The 18,392-nt window shown below is 44.2% G+C and overlaps 1 protein-coding gene across 2 annotated transcripts; it reads right to left on the bottom strand.

The window, feature by feature from the left end:
* Nucleotides 1-576: 576 nt before the first annotated feature.
* Nucleotides 577-16,571, bottom strand: LOC105466534 (tripartite motif family like 2). 2 transcript variants are annotated; one of them, XM_071092714.1, is made up of 9 exons: nucleotides 15,706-16,571; nucleotides 15,274-15,429; nucleotides 14,653-15,045; nucleotides 14,308-14,403; nucleotides 10,821-11,015; nucleotides 9,110-9,250; nucleotides 7,412-7,434; nucleotides 7,149-7,249; nucleotides 577-1,266 (listed from the first exon to the last, which is right to left on the bottom strand). In XM_071092714.1, the coding sequence occupies exons 3-9, from the start codon at nucleotides 14,836-14,838 to the stop codon at nucleotides 695-697; spliced, it is 1,314 nt and encodes a 437-aa protein (XP_070948815.1). In that variant the 5' UTR covers nucleotides 14,839-15,045; nucleotides 15,274-15,429; nucleotides 15,706-16,571; the 3' UTR covers nucleotides 577-694. The 2 variants fall into 2 exon arrangements, with proteins under 2 accessions (XP_070948815.1, XP_070948816.1); XM_071092715.1 differs by having other exon boundaries at nucleotides 16,149-16,571.
* Between the last annotated feature and the right edge of the window lie 1,821 nt (nucleotides 16,572-18,392).

The following is an 18,392-nucleotide window of genomic DNA, read 5'->3' as shown; positions in this document are numbered from 1 at the left end:
AATTAGCTGGGCGTGGTGGTGGGCACCTGTAACCCCAGCTACTTGGGAGGCTAAGGCAGGAGAACTGCTTGAACCCGGGGAGGTTGTGGTGAGCTGAGATCAAGCCACTGCACTCCAGCCTGGGCGACAAGAGCGAAATTCCGTCTCAAAAAAAAAGAAAAATAAAATTTTAAAATATTCACATTTTCCACAACTCCTCCTTCTTATCCACATAAAATATCTACATATATTATTATCTCTATTTGGAATAAAAATTTTGGGAGGTCCCGATACTCACTGTCAGTAATGGGATGTCTCTGCTCCTCATGGTGGCGTGCTTACATCTGAAGTCCTGCTTTCATTCCGGATTATACCTGATTCTGCAAATGTGTTCAGAAATGGATCGAGTTCCTAACCTAGTTCTAACGACCCCAGACTATATTTCTTCTCTAATTCCCCAACCCCATGATGCATATGCGTTTGTTCTCATTAGTGTAGGATTTCCCTGTTATTATCATTCATGATTCAAGTTAAGTGCAACCTCTTCCACTACATACATTTGTGTTGACAGTTACATAAATGCAACGGCTCCGGATATTAAATCAGGCTCCGACTCCCGGAATGCTTTTTATTGGGTTAGTTTACAAAAATTATTTCAATGTCCTGTTCTCCAACTTTCTGGTCTCTTGTGGTGCTGGAGTTTGCACACAGAAGATTAAGGGCTAACAGCAGCATCACAAGAAGGACCGTGTTGCGTGGAGATGGTGAGGGAGTCTGGACTTGTGTCTCCGTTTGGGATACAGAGGGAAAACACAGGCCTGAGAGCTCCTTGGAAGGCGCAATGGGAGAAACTGTAAATGAGGGACGTCTCGGTCACATTGTAGAATGATATCTGCCCGTGTTCGTAGTCAAGGAAAACCCCAACTGTGTCCAACTTCTTTTTCAGGAAGAGCCTTTTCAGAGGGGGGAAGACCCAGAGGGTCCACTCCGTCCCCATCACCGACCCTGTGAGCAAGACCTTCTCTCCGGAAGCTCTGGCCGTGCTGCCCTTCGTGTCTGCAGAGCCGTGGAATATGCCCACTTGCCACCTGGTTGCCTTTTCCACGTCCACCTCCCAGTAGTGCCGCCCTGAGGTGAAGCTCTCTGCAGCCAGCACCATGGCACTGAAGTCCAATCTTCCTGGGTCGCCAGCCCCATCCTGCTGCCCATGCCTCAATTTCACAGTTCTCAGGTCCTCAGATAAGGCCAGGCAGGGATGAGCTGTTTCAGGATCCAACGTTAAATGTCCTGCCAGGAGAGAAAACCCTCGTTAACATAGGAGTTCACCAATGCCAATGCCAGAGACGTGATTCTAACACACCTGGGCTTCCCACTGAGTGGGCACAAGCCCCAGGTGCAGACACGGGAGAGGCAATTTGGGAGGGTCCAGAAAAAGGAACCTCTAAACTTTACTTCAATATGGACCTCGTGGAGGAAAAAGTCCATAAGATATGGAAAGGGACACAGTCTGCCTGAGCAGGAAGAATAAAACAAAGACGAATGGGCTAAGGAAGGTTTAGAAACACCTTCACCCGGCCAGGCACGGTGGCTTACAAGGTCAGGGGTTCAAGACCAGCCTGGCCAAGACGGTAAAACCCCGTCTCTATTTAAAAAAATACAAAAATTAGCCAGGTGTGGTGGCGGACGCCTATAATCCCAGCTTCTCGGGAGGCTGAGGTAGAAAATTGCTTGAACCCGGGAAGCAGAGGTTGCAGTGAGCCGAGATCATGCCACTGCAGTCCAGCCTGGGCGACAGAGCAAAACAAACAACATCTCAAAACAAACAACAAAACAAACAACATCTCAAAACAAACCATCTCAAAACAAACAACAAAAAACACCTTCACCCCAGAGGCTGTCAAACTGTCCTGGTGCCAAGTTCCACCCAGATATCACTTGGGACCCAACCCTGGTCTTCTACAGGTCTCCAAGCCTGGAGCAGACGGAGGAGTAAGCTAGCAGCAACTCATTCATGGCCCTCCCAATGATGTACTCTACACATCTTAAATATCTCCACAGGGTAACATCGAGGCCTGGAAACTGCGGACAACAGGCCCTGGACATCAGGCAGTAAGTACATCAGAGAATTCTCCAGTGGAGGACAGAACACCTGTGAGGACCCTCCAGCAACTGACGCTGAGAACAAGCAGGCTCAATGAATTCCTCATACCTGCACAAATATACCTTCTTCCTATCTCTGTTCCTCTCACCTCTTTCTGCCCAACCTCTAACTATCATGATCTTTCACAGGGCTTGGTCCTGGGACCCCTTTCAAGTAGTATATTCTCCTTCGCCGCGTCCAGGTAACTGTGCTTCAGTTTTAAAGACCTTCCCTGTGTTTATGACTCACTCTATAAACAGCCAAATACCAGCTGGAAAAAACACGGGAATTTCAAACATAAGACACCCAAAATGGAACTTCAAGGCCAGCCCTCTGCAGTCTCCACTAAGGGAGTTCACAGCTCCCTTACTGCTTCAGCTGTCTAAGCCATAAACCTGGAAAGCCTTTATTTCCTACTTTCTTTTTTTTTTTTTTTGAGACGGAGTCTCACTCTGTCTCCCCGGCTGGAGTGCAGTGGCCGGATGTCAGCTCACTGCAAGCTCCGCCTCCCGGGTTCCCGCCATTCTCCTGCCTCAGCCTCCCGAGTAGCTGGGACTACAGGCGCCGCCACCTCGCCCGGCTAGTTTTTTGTATTTTTTAGTAGAGGCGGGGTTTCACCGGGTTAGCCAGGATGGTCTCGATCTCCTGACCTCATGATTCACCCGTCTCGGCCTCCCAAAGTGCTGGGATTACAGGCTTGAGCCACCACGCCCGGCCTATTTCCTACTTTCTATAATGTGGAATCCAACTTAATTTCTAGTATTTGACTGCAGTAAATTTAATTAACTTAAATCTCTGAATTTGAAGGCCAATTCACATTATTAGGGTGGTCTCAAAAGCTACATGTCTTGAATTTTAAATAAATTGTCTGAGACTCTCAATATTTCCAGGAGACTGGCAGAAACAAATGCAAATTATCTTTGGAAAAATGCACAGCTGTGGCCGGGCACAGTGGTTCACGCTTGTAATCCCAGCACTTCAGGAGGCCGAGGCGGACGGATCACTTGAGGCCAGGACTTCGAGACCAGTCTGGTGAAACCCCATCTCCATTAAAATTACAAAAATTAGCCGGACCTGGTGGCAGGTGCCTGTAATCCCAGCTACTCAGGACGGTGAGGCAGGAGCATCGTTTGAATCTGGGAGGCAGAAGTTGCAGTGAGCCGAGATCGTGCCACTGCACTCCAGCCTGGGCAACAGAGCGAGACTCATCTCAAAAACAACAACAATAAGAAAAGGTTGAAGAAGAAAAACCAGGAACATCTCAAGAGAAAAAGAACTTGATAAATTCAACATTGATTCATGATAAAAATTCTTAGTAAACCAGAAATAAAGGGGGACATCCTCAATTTGATGAAAGGCAGTCATAAAAAAATCCTATAGCTAGGGCCAGGCGCGGTGGCTCATGCCTGTAATCCCAGTACTTTGGGAGCCCGAGGCAGGCGGATCACGAGGTTGGGAGTTTGAGACCAGCCTGACCAATGGAGTGAAACCCCGTCTCTACTAAAAATACAAAAATTAGCTGAGTGTCGTAGCACGCGCCTGTAGTCCCAGCTACTCGGGAGGCTGAGGCAGGAGAATCGTTTGAATCTGGGAGGAGGTTGCAGTGAACGAGACTTCATCATTGCACTCCAACCTGGGTGACAGAGCCAGACATCATCTCAAAAAACAAAAAAACAAAAAACAAAATACAAAACAACAAAAAGTCCTATAGCTGTATCAGAATTTACAGTAAAGACTTAATGTCTTCTTTCTTCCTAAGATCAAGAATAAGCAAGTGCCCACTCTCATCACTTCTATTCAACACACTGCAGGTCTGAGCCAGTATGATACGGCAAGAAAAATACAGAAAAGGCTTACAGACTGGAAAGGCAGAAATAAAGCTACCTATACTCATATACTGCATGACTTTGTAGAAAACCCCGAAGGATCTATTTACAGAAATCCACTGTCTAATGAGTGAGTTTTGCATAGTAATAGGGTACAAATGTCAATATATATAAAACAATTCCATTTCTATATACTTGTAATGAACTAGAAATGAATGAAATGTCCATTAGAAATTGGTATTTTAAAATACCGTTTACAGCGGTACTAAAAAACATAAAATACTTAGGGATACATCTCCAAATACATATAACATTTGTATGCTGAAAGTGACAAAACACTAATGAGAGAAATCTAAGACCTAAATAAATGGAGATATTTTGTATTCCTGGACTGAAAGCACTAAATATTGTCAAGATGTCAATTCTTCCCAAATTGATCTACGGATTCAATGTAATATCAATAAAAATCCCAGCGGTCCATTCTGAAGAAGCCAACAAGCTGATTTCAAAATTTATGTGGAAAAGCAAACAACCTACAGTAGCCAAAACTATTCCGAAAAAGAATACATTTGGAGAATGCACAGTACCTGCTTCCAAGACTTCCTACAGAGTTATCATTCAAGCCAATGTGCTATTGGCAAAGGAATAGTCAACCATCAATAGACCTCTTAGAGTCACAAATAGACCTGGGTCACATGGATAGAGTCAACCACCAATAGACCTCTTAGAGTCACAAATAGACCTGGTCACATGGATAGAGTCAAAACCAACAGACCTCTTAGAGTCACAAATAGACCTGGTCATATGGATAGAGTCAACCATCAATAGACCTCTTAGAGTCACAAATAGACCTGGTCACATGGATGGAGTCAACCATCAATAGACCTCTTAGAGTCACAAATAGACCTGGTCACATGGATACAGTCAACCATCAATAGATCTCTTCGAGTCACAAATAGACCTGGTCACATGGATAGAGTCAACCATCAATAGACCTCTTAGAGTCACAAATAGGCCTGATCACATGGATAGAGTCAACCACCAATAGACCTCTTACAGTCACAAATAGACCTGGTCACATGGATAGAGTCAAAACCAATAGACCTCTTACAGTCACAAATAGACCAGGGTCACATGGATACAGTCAACCACCAACAGACCTCTTAGAATCACAAATAGACCTGGTCACATGGATAGAGTCAACCACCAATAGACCTCTTAGAGTCACAAATACATCTGGTCACACATACCAGTTGATTTTCAACAAAGGGGCCAAGTAAATTGAATGGACAACGGTAGTGTTTTTAACAAATGAAACTGGAACAAATGGATACACATGTGACAAAAAATAAAAATAAAAGGTAGGGGGAGGAGAGGGTTTGCACCATTCTGTGAACTGTATACAGATATTAACTCTCAATGGTTCATAGGCCACAATGTAAAACATAAAACCGTAAAACCTAAAGCCATAAAACTTTTAGAAGGAAATCTTTGTTGGCTTTGGCAAAATTTCTCAAATAAGACACAAAAAGCACAAATCATAAAAGAAAAACATTGATAAATTGAACTTCATCAAAATGCAAAACCTCTACACTTCAAAAGACAGTATTAGGAAAATGAGAATATAAACCATACTGGGAGGAAATATTTGCAAAACATATCTGATAAATGACTGCTAAACAGAATATATAAAGAAATTATAAAACTCAAGAAACATACAACCCAATTTTAAAAAGGGGTTTGTACATGTATTTCACCAAAGTAGAGATAGAGGGAAAATAAACACATGAAAATATGCTCAACATCATTAGTCATTCTGGAAATGCAAATTAAAATGAGATACCACTACACATCTATTGGGTTGGATGTAGTAAAACAAACTGACAATACCAAATGCTGGTGAGAATATAGAGTAACTGAATCTTGCACATTATTGGTGGGAGGGCAAAATGGCACAGGTAGTTTGGAAAACAAGTTTGACAATCTCACCCTTAGATAGTCAATCAAGAACTGTGAAGCTATGCCCACAGAAAAACCTGCATGCTAATATTTACAGCACAGAGCTGGAAACAACCCATGTCCATAGAATTGCAAAAGATAAATAAATTATAGTATATTTCTACAACGGGATATTATCAACAATAAAAAGGAGCAAACTACTGATACATGAAGCAGTCTGGACATTCTGTATCTCAACTGCAGTATGCTGTCAGCCTCGAAAGGCCACACACTGTAGGATTCCATCAATAGGACGCTCTGGAAAAGGTAAAGCTATAAGGACAGGAGATACAAACCCTTTGTTATACATGCTGAATTTCTCCCCCTAGAAGTTTACATTTTTAAGCAGTGGAATCTGCCTGCAATCATGTTTCATGGCTGGGAAACTGGTAAAGAATCTGCAGCCAGGCATGGTGGCTCATGCCTGTAATCCCAGCACTTTGGGAGCCCAAGGCACGAAGACCACCTGAGATCAGGAGTTCGAGACCAGCCTGACCAGCATGGTAAAATCTCATCTCTACTATAAATACAAAAAATTAGCCGGGTGTGGTAGTGCATGCCTGTAATTCCAGCTACTCGGGAGGCCAAGGCAGGAGAATCACTTGAACCCAGGAAGGGGTGGTTACAGTGAGCCAAGATCGTACCACCGCACTCTAGCCTGGGCAAAGTGAAACTCCGTGTCCAAAAAAATAAATAAATAAAAAAGAATTTGCATGGGAAAAGCTTTCATATAAGATCATACAGTTATTTTCTTGATCGTTATCTAATATGTATAACATATTCAGCTCTCCAGTCTCCTAAAATTTTTATTTATTTATTTAAGATAGAGTCTCGTTCTGTTGCCCAGGCTGGAGTGCAGTGGTGTGATCTCAGCTCACTGCAACCTCCGCCTCCCGGGTTCAAGCAATTCTCCTGCCTCAGCCACTCACGGAGCTGGAAATGCAGGCGTGCACCACCACAACTGGCTAATTTTCGTGTTTTTTGTAGAGATGGGACTTCACCATGTTGGTTAGGCTGGTCTCAAACTCCTGGCCTCAAGCAAACTGCCCGCCTTGGCCTCCCAAAGTACTGGGATTACAGGAGTGACCCCCTATGCTGGCCTAAAATTTTTAAACTACTGGAATTTGTTTCCATTTATGGCAGGAAGGTGACCTGATTCTCAGATACAGAACAGAGCCGTGTGAGCGTCACACGTGTCAACTTACTCTGGAGTACTCTGAACATGCTGCTGAATCCTCTTATGTGGCATAAACTCAAGTCTATGATATGAGCAGGCTCTAGACGCTCAAGCAGCAGTGACTTGCTCCTGAAGGGAAAGGACAGCCTCAGTCATCCGCACAGACCACAGACCCCTTGGTCTAGTAGATGGATCCCATTACCTCCTGCCAGCAAATGCACTCTCCTTATCCCAATCAACATCTTATTGGACTCTGGTTCTGACCCAATTGTATCCAAAATGAAAACTCACCTTTCTAAAGAGTATTTTGCATTCTAAGGGAAAGAAAAGAGACCGGGTTACTACTGGGTTTTTGAGCCGTCTTTTGCAATCTGTGCCCAGGAAAATATCCTCTACAATAAACTCAATTTCCATGTCATGTCTTCAGCCTCATAATGCTAGTTATCAGATGAACAAATTCTAACATGGAAACAGAAAAAGTCAGAAAAATGCATGAAATCATGTTGTTGTATCCCCAAGGAAAATGTTTTCTATCCTTCACCCCAGCAATCTTATTCAGAGCCACCATTTCTCAGTCTTCAGAACACGAGCATCTATCTGCTTTCCATGCAGGGGGTGGCCAGAGTTGAGCAGGCTGGGAGGGCAGTGGGAGGCAGGCAGAGCCACACCTGCCTGCATGATCAAGAACTGAGCTGCTTCCTAAGGATTTACCTGCAGACGCTTTCCAGATGAGCGCATTCACTTGCAATTATAAGCCTAGCAGAGGGATATGGACAGTCTTAAAAAGACAGTAAGGCCGGGCGCAGTGGCTCATGCCTGTAATCCCAGCACTTTGGGAGGCCCAGGCGGGTGGATCACCTGAAGTCAGGAGTTTGAGACAAGCCTGACCAGAATGGTGAAACTCCATCTCTACTAAAAATACAAAAATTAGCCGGGTGTGGTGGTGGGCGCCTGTAATCCCAACCACTCGGGAGGCTGCGGCAGGAGAATCGCTTGAACCCAGGAGGCAGAGATTGCAGTGAGCCAAGATCACTCCACTGCACTCCAGCCTGGGCAATAGAGTGAGACTCCATCTAAAAAAAAAAGATAACCCACTTTTTGAAAAGGAAACGTATGTTACTGTACAAAATTCAAAATATGCAAATACTTACCACAGACTGAGTAGCTTCTTCACAACAGAAATTCATTTCTCGTGGTTCTGGAGGCCGGGAATCTCCAGATCAAGGCACCGGCAGATTCCGTGTCCGCTGAGGGCTCCAGCCCTCCTAGGTAGCCTCCATCTCCAGCCTCACAAGCCGAAGGCGCAAGGTCTTCCTCCGCCTCTTTTATAAGGGCCCTAATCCTACTCACAGGGGCTCTGCCCCCAGGACCCACTCACTACCCAAAGGCCCCACCTCCCAATACGATCGCCTTGGGGAAGAGGATGTCAACATAAATATTTTGGAGGGACACAAACATTCAGACCATAGCAGATAATCTCACCCTTGTTTCAAGATCATCGCAGATGACTATATATTTATTTATTTTTGCCAGAAAGTCTGTGACTGTTAGCAGGCACACATGTATATGTGTGTATATATACTTCTTATCGAAAGATCAAATGAAAAGCAATCTGCATCTTTCTTTTTCACTTGAGTGCTTGAAGATACTCTTGTAGTGCCTATAGAGCTGTTTTATTCTTTATGATTACAGAATATTTCATTGTATGGATGTATCATAATTTGACTAATCAATTAACCACACTGTCACATCTCAATCCGAACTTACTGCTTTAAGGTGAGAATTAATCTCATAAGCAGCTCCACACTATCCCACAAAGCTACGACCATTCCTAATGCTTTTGGCAGCTAAAAAATAGTCGTGCAGTCTTCTTTTGTAGTTGAAGATCATTGGATATTGTGTTCTGGCGGCAACCCCTAATGAGTACTGTCCACTTCTCATTTCTCAAATACTGGAATGAATTTTATTTTCTTTTCCCCAGCATCTTACCTTGAGCAATGCTAAGGCGTCTTCCCCACACTTCTTCTCAAGCTCCGTGGTGAGTTTTTGGAGGCTGCAGATCTGTTCAGAAACCCTGGCTTCACTCTCCTTCAGTTTCTTCATGTTCTCTCTCCCCACATGGCTCAGTCTCTGCAGAAGCATCTCTTTGTTACTATTTAACAACCTCAAGTTCAGGAACAAGAGTTCGGTAACTTCTCCTATTGATTCATTCAACCATGTCTTTAAAAACCTGCTTTTTGGCTGGGCACGGTGGCTCACGCCTGTAATCCCAGCACTTTGGGTGGCCAAGGCCAGCAGATCATGAGGTCAGGTGTTCGAGACCAGCCTGGCCAACATGGTGAAACTTGGTCTCCACTAAAAGTACAAAAATCAGCCAGGGGTGGTGGCGGGCGCCTATAATCCCAACTACTCAGGAGGCTGAAGCAGGAGAATTGCTTGAACCCGGGAGGCAGAGGTTGCAGTGAGCCAAGATCGTGCCACTGCACTCCAGCCTGAGCAACAGAGCAAGACTCTGTCTCAAAGAAAAAAAAAAAAAAAAACCAAACCAAACCAAACAAACCTGCTTTTCTGCCTGCTACCCCAGGAATAGACATAATTAGGCAAGACCATGATATTGTTGAAGCAGGATTCCTCTCAAGAGACAGTGGATTCTTTGACCCCATTATGTATGTTTAAGCTGACACAGATGTGGGTACATGCAGCCCTTACTCAAATTAACATGTACCTAAAACATTTCATGTTTTTTCTGTGGCTGCTCAGAAGGTTCCCTATTTTTTCATTAACTTGAAATCAATTAAAATTAAGTTATATAGATTAACTAATAAGAAATACATAATTATGTACTGATATTGGTTTTCTTTTTATCCTTCCAAGTATACTTTACATAGGTAGTCACATAAGCAACGTGAGTATGTTATTTAGGGGGAAAGAACATAAACATAAGTGATAGTTTATTATATTTGATTACTAATCCGACAACTTACTTTTTTCTTGGAGAACATTCCTTATTCATATACACAGAGCCGTGACACCATCGTAACATGCTGAAGAGTATTCTTCCATGTATGTGCAGACCACATTTTGTGAGTCTTCTATTGATAAATACAGGGTGTTTCTAACCTCTTGCTATGAATAAATGTTATAATTGTAGTATTTCCTACTCATCAACTGCTTAACATGAAGCAAGACACTGTTTAATAAGCCTAGCAGATTACCTCACTCAAATCTCACAATAATTTTATAAATTAGGGGCCATTGTTATGTGCAGTTTACAGCTAAAGGAACCAAGTCAAAGGTTAAGCAGCAGGTCGTAGGCCACCCAGGAGCCAGTAAACAGCTGACTCAGATAGGAACTCCATTCATCTGGCTTCAAAGGAGAATTCTAAACCATGGCTCTAAACTGAAACTCAGTTTCAGTGTTGCCTTATCCAGGTATCTTTTTCTATGTGTGTAAGTATATTTGAAGTATAATAGAGTAATATGTGTACAAATATATTTATAGGTATATTGTGCTTTATTTATGTCTTTTTATATGCATGTGAAGATAAATTCATAGAAATAGAGTTGCCAGGTAGGTATATAATTCATTTAATACATGTGTGGTTGTCACTGGATATGTTATTCCGGAATTGACATAATGTTCAGCTCTTCTTTTTCTCATTTTTCAAATATTAAGAGGATGTTGTTTTCAACATCTCACCTGCAGCATTTCCTGGAACATCTCCTCTAGCTCTGTGGCAAGTTGGATCACTTGATTCAGAAGGCCTTCTCTCAAGTTCAAGTCAGACGTGCATTCTTGCTGTCTCTGGAGATTCAGCTCACACTCTTCATCCAACAACCGGAGTCTCATACTATACTCAGACTCAATCATCTTTTTAAAATTTTGTTCCTCTTCCTTCCTCATATAGACATGATAGACTTCAGGTTAAACATGATAGATTAACACCACACACACACATTATAATAGTTATATATATATATATATATCTCTCTTACATTGACCACAATGTGTTCTTTCCATCTCTAACCCCAATATAAAGACAAGGAAGGCCGGGCGCGGTGGCTCACGCCTGTAATCCCAGCATTTTGGGAGGCCAAGGTGGGCAGATCACAAGGTCAGGAGATCGAGACCATCCTGGCCAACGTGGTGAAAACCAGTCTCTACTAAAAATACAAAAATTAGCTAGGCATGGTGGCACATGCCTGTAATCCCAGCTACTTGGGAGGCTGAGGCAGGAGAATCGGTTGAACCTGGGAGGCGGAGGTTGCAGTAAGCCGAGTTCACACCACTGCACTCCAGCCTGGCAACAGAGCTAGACTCCGTCTCAAAAAAAAAAAAAGACAAGGAAATATAAAGTACAGAAGCAATAAACCCAAAGGACAAATGGAATTTGAGTCAACATCAGCCAAGACATCAACACAATTTTACAACATAAAATGCAGACGAAGAAATGTTCATCAATAAGGAAAAACTAAGGAAGCTACAGCCTCTGTCAACACAGAGGAGGAGACCAGGACATTGGAAAAGGGCCAATGGGATTTGCTGATGCTTGGGTAAGAGGTGTGGGGAAAAAAAGAAGTCATGGACGAAAGACACCAAAAATTTCAGGCTAAGCAACTGGAAGAATGGAATTATCAAAATATATAGAGAGAATCTATGGCAGGGCTGGATTCCAGAAGTGAGGCGTGCGCATTAGTTAGGGATGTGATGAATTTGGTTAGTTAGGGATGTGATGAATTTGGTTAGTCAATTAGACATCCAAGTAAAGATAGTAAGTAGGAAACTGGACGTGAAGTCTACTACCTTTTGGAAGTCTGGGCTAGGGATATATATTTGGGAGTAGTCATCTTAGAGATGCTTAAGTAACATCTCTATTAAGCTATTTAAGATTCAATGAAATCGTCCGGGCGCTGTGGCTCACATCTGTAATTCCAGCACTTTGGGAGGCTGAGGCAGATGGATCATGAGTCAGCAGTTCGAGACCAGCCTGACCAATATGGTGAAACCCTTGTCTACTAAAAATACAAAAATTAGCCGGGCATGATGATGGGCACCTGTAATGTCAGCTACTTGGGAGACTAAGGCAGGAGAATCGCTTGAACCCGGGAGGCGGAGGTTGCAGTGAGCCGAGATCGAGCCACTGCTCTTTAGCCTAGGCAACAAGAGCGAAACTCCGTCTCAAAAAAAAAAAAAAAAAAAAAAGATTCAATGAAATCAAGATTTATCAAGAACCTGACCACTTCTCACCACCTCTTTACCTGTCCCCCAGCTCACCATCATCTCTCCCTAATTATTGCAAGTCCCTTTACACGTCTCTCCACCTCTGCTTTTACTATCTTAATGTCTATTTTCATTTGGCAGCTAGCATGTTTCTATGAAATGGAAGTTAAGCCATGTCAGTCTTCTGTGCAAAACCTTCCAGTGGTTTTGAACCTTGTATTTCATTGAAGGCTAGCCACCCTGAATGACTGACCATCTTCTGATCTCATCACCTACAGCTCCCATTTCCTTACACAGCTCTAGCCAGATACATGGCAGCCTCCAGGCCTTCCCTCTGCCTAGAATATTCCTCCCCAAGATAACCGCATGGCTCAATCCCTCACCTCCTTCGGTGCCACCTTCTGAATAACAAGGTTCTGATCACTTTATTTAAAAGCTCACTCCATTGCTTTCTTTCTCACTTAAAAAAATTTTTTTAAACATTTCCCATGTAACATACTATACATTAGGCCGCGCACGGTGGCTCAAGCCTGTAATCCCAGCACTTTGGGAGGCCGAGGCGGGCGGATCACGAGGTCAGGAGATCAAGACCATCCTGGGTAACTCGGTGAAACTCCGTCTCTACTAAAAAATACAAAAAACTAGCCGGGCGAGGTGGCGGGCGCCTGTAGTCCCAGCTACTTGGGAGGCTAAGGCAGGAGAATTGCTTGAACCCGGGAGGTGGAGCTTGCAGTGAGCTGAGATCGCGCCACTGCACTCTAGCCTGGGCGACACAGCGAGACTCCGTCTCAAAAAAAAAAAAAACAAAAAACGCTACACATTAAACTTATTTTGTTTACTTCCACTAGAATTTAAGTTCCACAAAATCAGAACTGGTTTTTTTTTTGTTTTCCATTGACGCGCCCCTAGCAGCTTGCATAGTTCCTGGCAAACAGTGAGATCTCAGTATTTGCTGAACATGTGGTGCTTGAAACTTAAAAAAAAGGGGGGATTAGCTGAAAAATTCTTGCTTAGCCAGGCAATTCTCCTCCACTATCTTCCCCAACTAGGCATTTACTTCCTTTAAAAACTGAGGGAAAGAAAAGACCCAGAATCGGGGATACCTTGCACAGAATAAGATTAAGTATGAAGACACGGTCTGAAATTAGAAGTGAAATGTGCCTAACAGGTGGTGAACCCTCAAATCTGGATAGCAATTCTCAAATCGCTCTTTAAAGGGTTTCAGAATTTATGTGGCAACCAGAAGTACAAGAGATGCTCCTTCTCCTATGCCATTGTTCCGAATGGTGTCACTAATCTTTTTGATCACTGCAAATAGCATTGCAAATGCCATTTTACTCACAATATAATTTGTATTTCTCTTACCATGAACAAAAGTTCAGATTCTTTCAATGTATTTAAAATATATTTACACTTTCTTTTCTGCAAACTCTTATTTGATCATTATTTAAAATTAAGTTTCTAGTCTTTTTCTTACTGATTTATTTTTATTTATTATTTTTTTTTTTGAGACGGATTCTTGCTCTGGGGCCCAGGCTGGAGTCCAGTAGTGTGATCTCAGCTCACTGCAGTCTCTGCCTCCTCTCCTGGTTCAAGCGATTCTCCTGCCTCAGCCTCCCGAGTAGCTGGGGTTACAGGCTCGTGGAACCACGCCCAGCTACTTTTTGTATTTTTAATAGAGACGGAGTTCCACCATGTTGGCCAGGCTGGTCTCAAACTCCTGACCTCAAGTGATTCGCCCTCCTCAGCTTCCCAAAGTGCTGGGATTACAGGCGTGAGCCACCGCGCCTAGCCTCTTACTGACTTTAAAAAGCTTTTTATACATTAAGATATTAGCACTTTTCCTTCCTATAGATTTCACATGTTTTTCCTGCTTTGTGATTTGTCTTTTGACTTTGTTTATGATACACTATTTTCTGACAACATTACTGGTAATTTTCCCCCAAGAATCACGATAAGCACTGACCTGAATCATCGCCATTCTTTCTTGCTCATCAGTCAATATGCTTTTAGCTGCTTCAAGTTTCTCCCTCGATGTATTCAATATTTCCTGGAATAACTTCTAGAGAGAAAGCACAGAATTCCAGGTGAGATCATTGATTTACAACAGTTGGATTCCTAACCTTAGAGTTCAACAGCCAACAACTCTGAGTATATATTTTCTTAGCCTTTAGGTTGAAGGTTCAATGAACTTATCTAATATTCTTTAATAAACATCGACTAAGATCATGGTTTTGGAGGACTGGAATATCTGTCCATTTCATCCGTATAGGAGTTGGCCAGAGGGTTTTGGGATTTGCGAGACTCTTACCCTGTAATTCTCAGCAGCCTCTTGTATCCCACACACCGCGTGATGTTTGTGCTCCTGGGACTGGAAGCATTTGCTGCAGAGTGTGATTTGGTCAACATCACAGAACAGCTGTATCGGTTCCAGGTGTGTTTCACAACAGGCATCTTCCGTGATGTGCTGTAACTGAGGGCTGAGCCTTTTGGACATCCTGGTAGGTGTTGAAGACTGGACTGTTTGCTTCTGCTGAGATATTTCCCTGCACTCGGAATGAGAAACAATGGTGGCTTCCTTTGTTTTCTGGAGCAGGCACACACACTTGGCAACTTCAGGGTCCACAAAGATCCAAGGAAATAGTCCACACAGGCAGAGCGGGTCGGCGCTCTGGACTCCTCAAATCCAACAAACTTCTGGCGGCTGCCTGCTTGGGGAAAAGACAGAGTTAGGCCAGTGTTCTAAGATCAGCGGGGCTCCCTCAGGTCTTCTGACGATCTTGAGCAATAGGCTGAAAATTAATTACAAAGAACAGCACGCACCTATGAGTCATCTGGGGGAAAACAGTGCTCAAAAGGCATCGTACGAAAGAAGTTCATTGATAGAATTACAGAAAATACCCACAACTAGTTGAAAAAGTTATTAAAATACTTTCCCTTTGAGAGACAGGGTCTTGCTCTGTCGCCCAGTCTGGAGTACAGTGGGGTGACCACAGCTCACTGCAGCCTCTGGTGAACTCCTGGGCTCCGGCGATCCTCCCGCCTCAGCTTCTGGAGTAGCTGGGACTACAAGGCGGCTCAAAACACACTGCAACAGAAGGAATGGGGAAGCGAAGAAGTGAAAACAGCTCCTCTTTTTTTTTGAGACCGAGTCTCGCTCTGTCCCCCAGGCTGGAGGGCAGTGGCGTGATCTCAGCTCACTGCAAGCTCCGCCTCCCGGGTTCCCGCCGTTCTCCTGCCTCAGTCTCCCGAGTGGAGTAGCTGGGACTACGGGCGCCCGCAGCCACGCCCGGCTAATATTTTTGTATTTTCAGTAGAGACAGGGTTTCACCCCTGTTAGCCAGGATGGTCTCGACCTCCTGACCTCATGATCCGCCCGCCTCGGCCTCCCAAAGTGTTGGGATTCCAGGCGTGAGCCACCGCGCCGGGCCAAAAACAGCTCTTCTAAGAAGCCATCCATTAAACAGATTTGCAAAACAGTGAAACCAAGCCACTCTTCTCAAAAATTTTGTTTCCGAAATAAAATCTCAGGAGTGACGTGAGGCGCAGCCCGCGGTCCGGACAGGAGTGCCCTGGCTCCTTCTCAGTAATTTTGTTTCCGAAATAAAACTTTAGGAGTGACGTGAGGCGCAGCCCGCGGTCCGGACAGGAGCGCCCTGGCTCCTTCTCAATAATTTTGTTTCCGAAATAAAACTTTAGGAGTGACGTGAGGCGCAGCCCGCGGTCCGGACGCGAGCGCCCCGGCTCCTTCCTCTTCGACTCCATCTTGGCGGTGGCGGCAGCCGGAAGCGCGGTTCAGTTGCCAACCTGCAGTTCTGGGTCCGCGCCCCGGAGCTTCCTGCCCTGCAGCGGACCGGCCCGGAGACGGTCTCCGGGTGGCGGCGGCTGCGCCACTGGGGGGCCTCGCCCCGGAAGATCGATCGTGCTCCTGGCAGGCGCGCCCCTGGACCAGGGCCGGGTGGAGGCCCCGACTGCCCGGGAAGCCGCAGGCCCCATGCCGGGAGGCCACGTCCGTGGTTCCCGGGCCGCGCTGGGAAAGCGACAGGTCAGACTCTCACTCAGGTGGCCGCACGGGAAGAAGACAGGCCGGGCTGAGCCGCGGATGCGGTACAAGCGGCGTTTGTCAACGTTGTGCCCGTCTTTGGCAAGAAGAAGGCCCCCAATGCCCTTCTTCCTAAGTCCTTTGTAATTCTGACTTTCTCTATTAATAAAAAAGCCACTTAGCTCGAAATTTTCTTTCAGAAAAAGGTTTTTGTTTTTATTATTTATTTATTTATGAGACAGAATCTCACTCTCACCCAGGCTGGAGTGCGGTGGTGGGATCTCAGCTCACTGCAACCTCCGTCTCCCGGGTTCAAGCGATTCACCTGCCTCAGCCTCCCGAGTAGCTGGGACTACAGGCGCGGCCACCACACCCGGCTGATTTTTTGTATTTTTAGTAAGAGACGGGGTTTCACTGTGTTAGCCACACTGGTCTCGAACTCCCGACCTCAGGTGATCGACCCGCCTCGGCCTCCCAAAATGCTGGAATTACAAGCGTGAGCCACCGTGGTTGGCTTGTTTTATATTATTTTAAATGAATAATTATAAAATGCAGTTTTAAATTTCTAATACAGTAAACATAGATACTGACAATCATAAACAAAAGCTTATTAGGACCTTCATCAATAATGAGTGCAAAGGAGTACTGATTCCAAAAAGTTGAGAATCTTGGCCTGAAAAGGCATATTCCCCGCAAATGGGACTGTGAATGAATGCATCCATAATTTTGACATGTTTTGTCAGTTTCCCAAGCACAAAAGTTGTACAATTTTGCACTCCAAGCAACAAATTAAAAAGATGTTAAACTTTTGGATCACTGCCCACTGGCTGGGTGAGAAATAGTATATTCATATATTTTCAATTTCCATCCGTTCTATTATTAATATGTCTAAGCCTTTTATTTTCTTATGCTAAAAAATCATCTTCATTTCTTTTGCTGCCAACTCTTACGTTCAAGCCTATTTCTCAGTTTATTCCATCAGGTTTGGCCTTTTTTGGGGGAGGGATCAATTTTAAGAGATAGTTATAGATCCAAGTTCCTGTAGATTATATGCGTTGCAAATACTTTCTCTCTCCTTGTCTTTGAATATGCTTTCATCCTTTGTTCTGCTTAGGTCTTTGAAATCCTGCTGATTTCCCGCATCTTAGGTCCCTGAACATGTCCCAGATGACTCCACTGAGTCACCAAACAAAGAAATTCACCAATTCAAATTTTTCCTTGAGCTCCCAGCAGCAGTTAACATAGCTGACCACGCCCTTCTTCCTACAATGTTTTCTTCTCTCATCAGTCTGCAGCTGACATTCCTCTAACTTGACTGGTCTTGTTCTCTGTGGCGTTTTCTGGTCCCACATTCTCTGAACCTCTCAATCTTGGGGTGCTTCAAGGTTGAGTTCTGGTCTCCCAGTCCTGGTCTCTCCCTAGGTAATCTTACTCGTTTTTGAAGATTTAAGTTCCACTCTCTGATTTCAATCTCCTGCCCAATTCTTAACATATTTGCAATAGAATGTATAAGGAGCACCCAAAATTAACATATCTAAAGCTGCTCTGGATCTCAACCCAATGGCTCTCTTCCCCCAAACCCATTCCTTTGGAGCCACAGGTTAAGCCTTCCTTTCACCAACTCAACTATTGTTTTCCAAATTTATATTCTGTCCTGCCCTCCTCGCCCATCTCCAACTCCTCTCTGCTCAACCACCAGAATACTGTTTTGAAACCAAAACCAAGGGAGCAGGTTTTTGGTCACTTTCTATGGCATTTAGAGTAAGATCCAAGTGGCTATCCCAGTCCTATAAAATCTGGCCTCCGGCCTTCAGCTGATTTCACTATAGCTTTCCCCCATCACTGTCAATTCCAGTTGCCTCAGATTCATCACAGCCCTTCCCACTTCCATGGCCAAGGAAGCTGTTCTTTGATATTTTTGCAATTCTGGCTGCCTCTTCTTACTTCTCTTCAGTTCTCGGCTCAAATGTCTTCCCAAGAGAGACCTTTCCATCACTATTCAATCTGAA

Source organism: Macaca nemestrina, chromosome 3 (genome assembly GCF_043159975.1).
Source record: "Macaca nemestrina isolate mMacNem1 chromosome 3, mMacNem.hap1, whole genome shotgun sequence".
Lineage (NCBI taxonomy): Eukaryota > Metazoa > Chordata > Mammalia > Primates > Cercopithecidae > Macaca > Macaca nemestrina.
Note: the sequence above shows the minus strand (reverse complement) of the source record. Positions and strands in the feature narration are given on the sequence as shown.

Coding starts and splice junctions, on each gene's coding strand:
- LOC105466534 (XM_071092714.1), bottom strand. CDS start 14,838: ATGTCCAAAAGGCTCAGCCCTCAGTTACAGCACATCACGGAAGATGCC. Junction 11,016..14,307: donor AAAGAATGGCGATGATTCAG/GTCAGTGCTTAT, acceptor TATATGAGGAAG/GAAGAGGAACAAAATTTTAA. Junction 7,250..7,411: donor GCAAAATACTCTTTAGAAAG/GTGAGTTTTCAT, acceptor CTTTCCCTTCAG/GAGCAAGTCACTGCTGCTTG.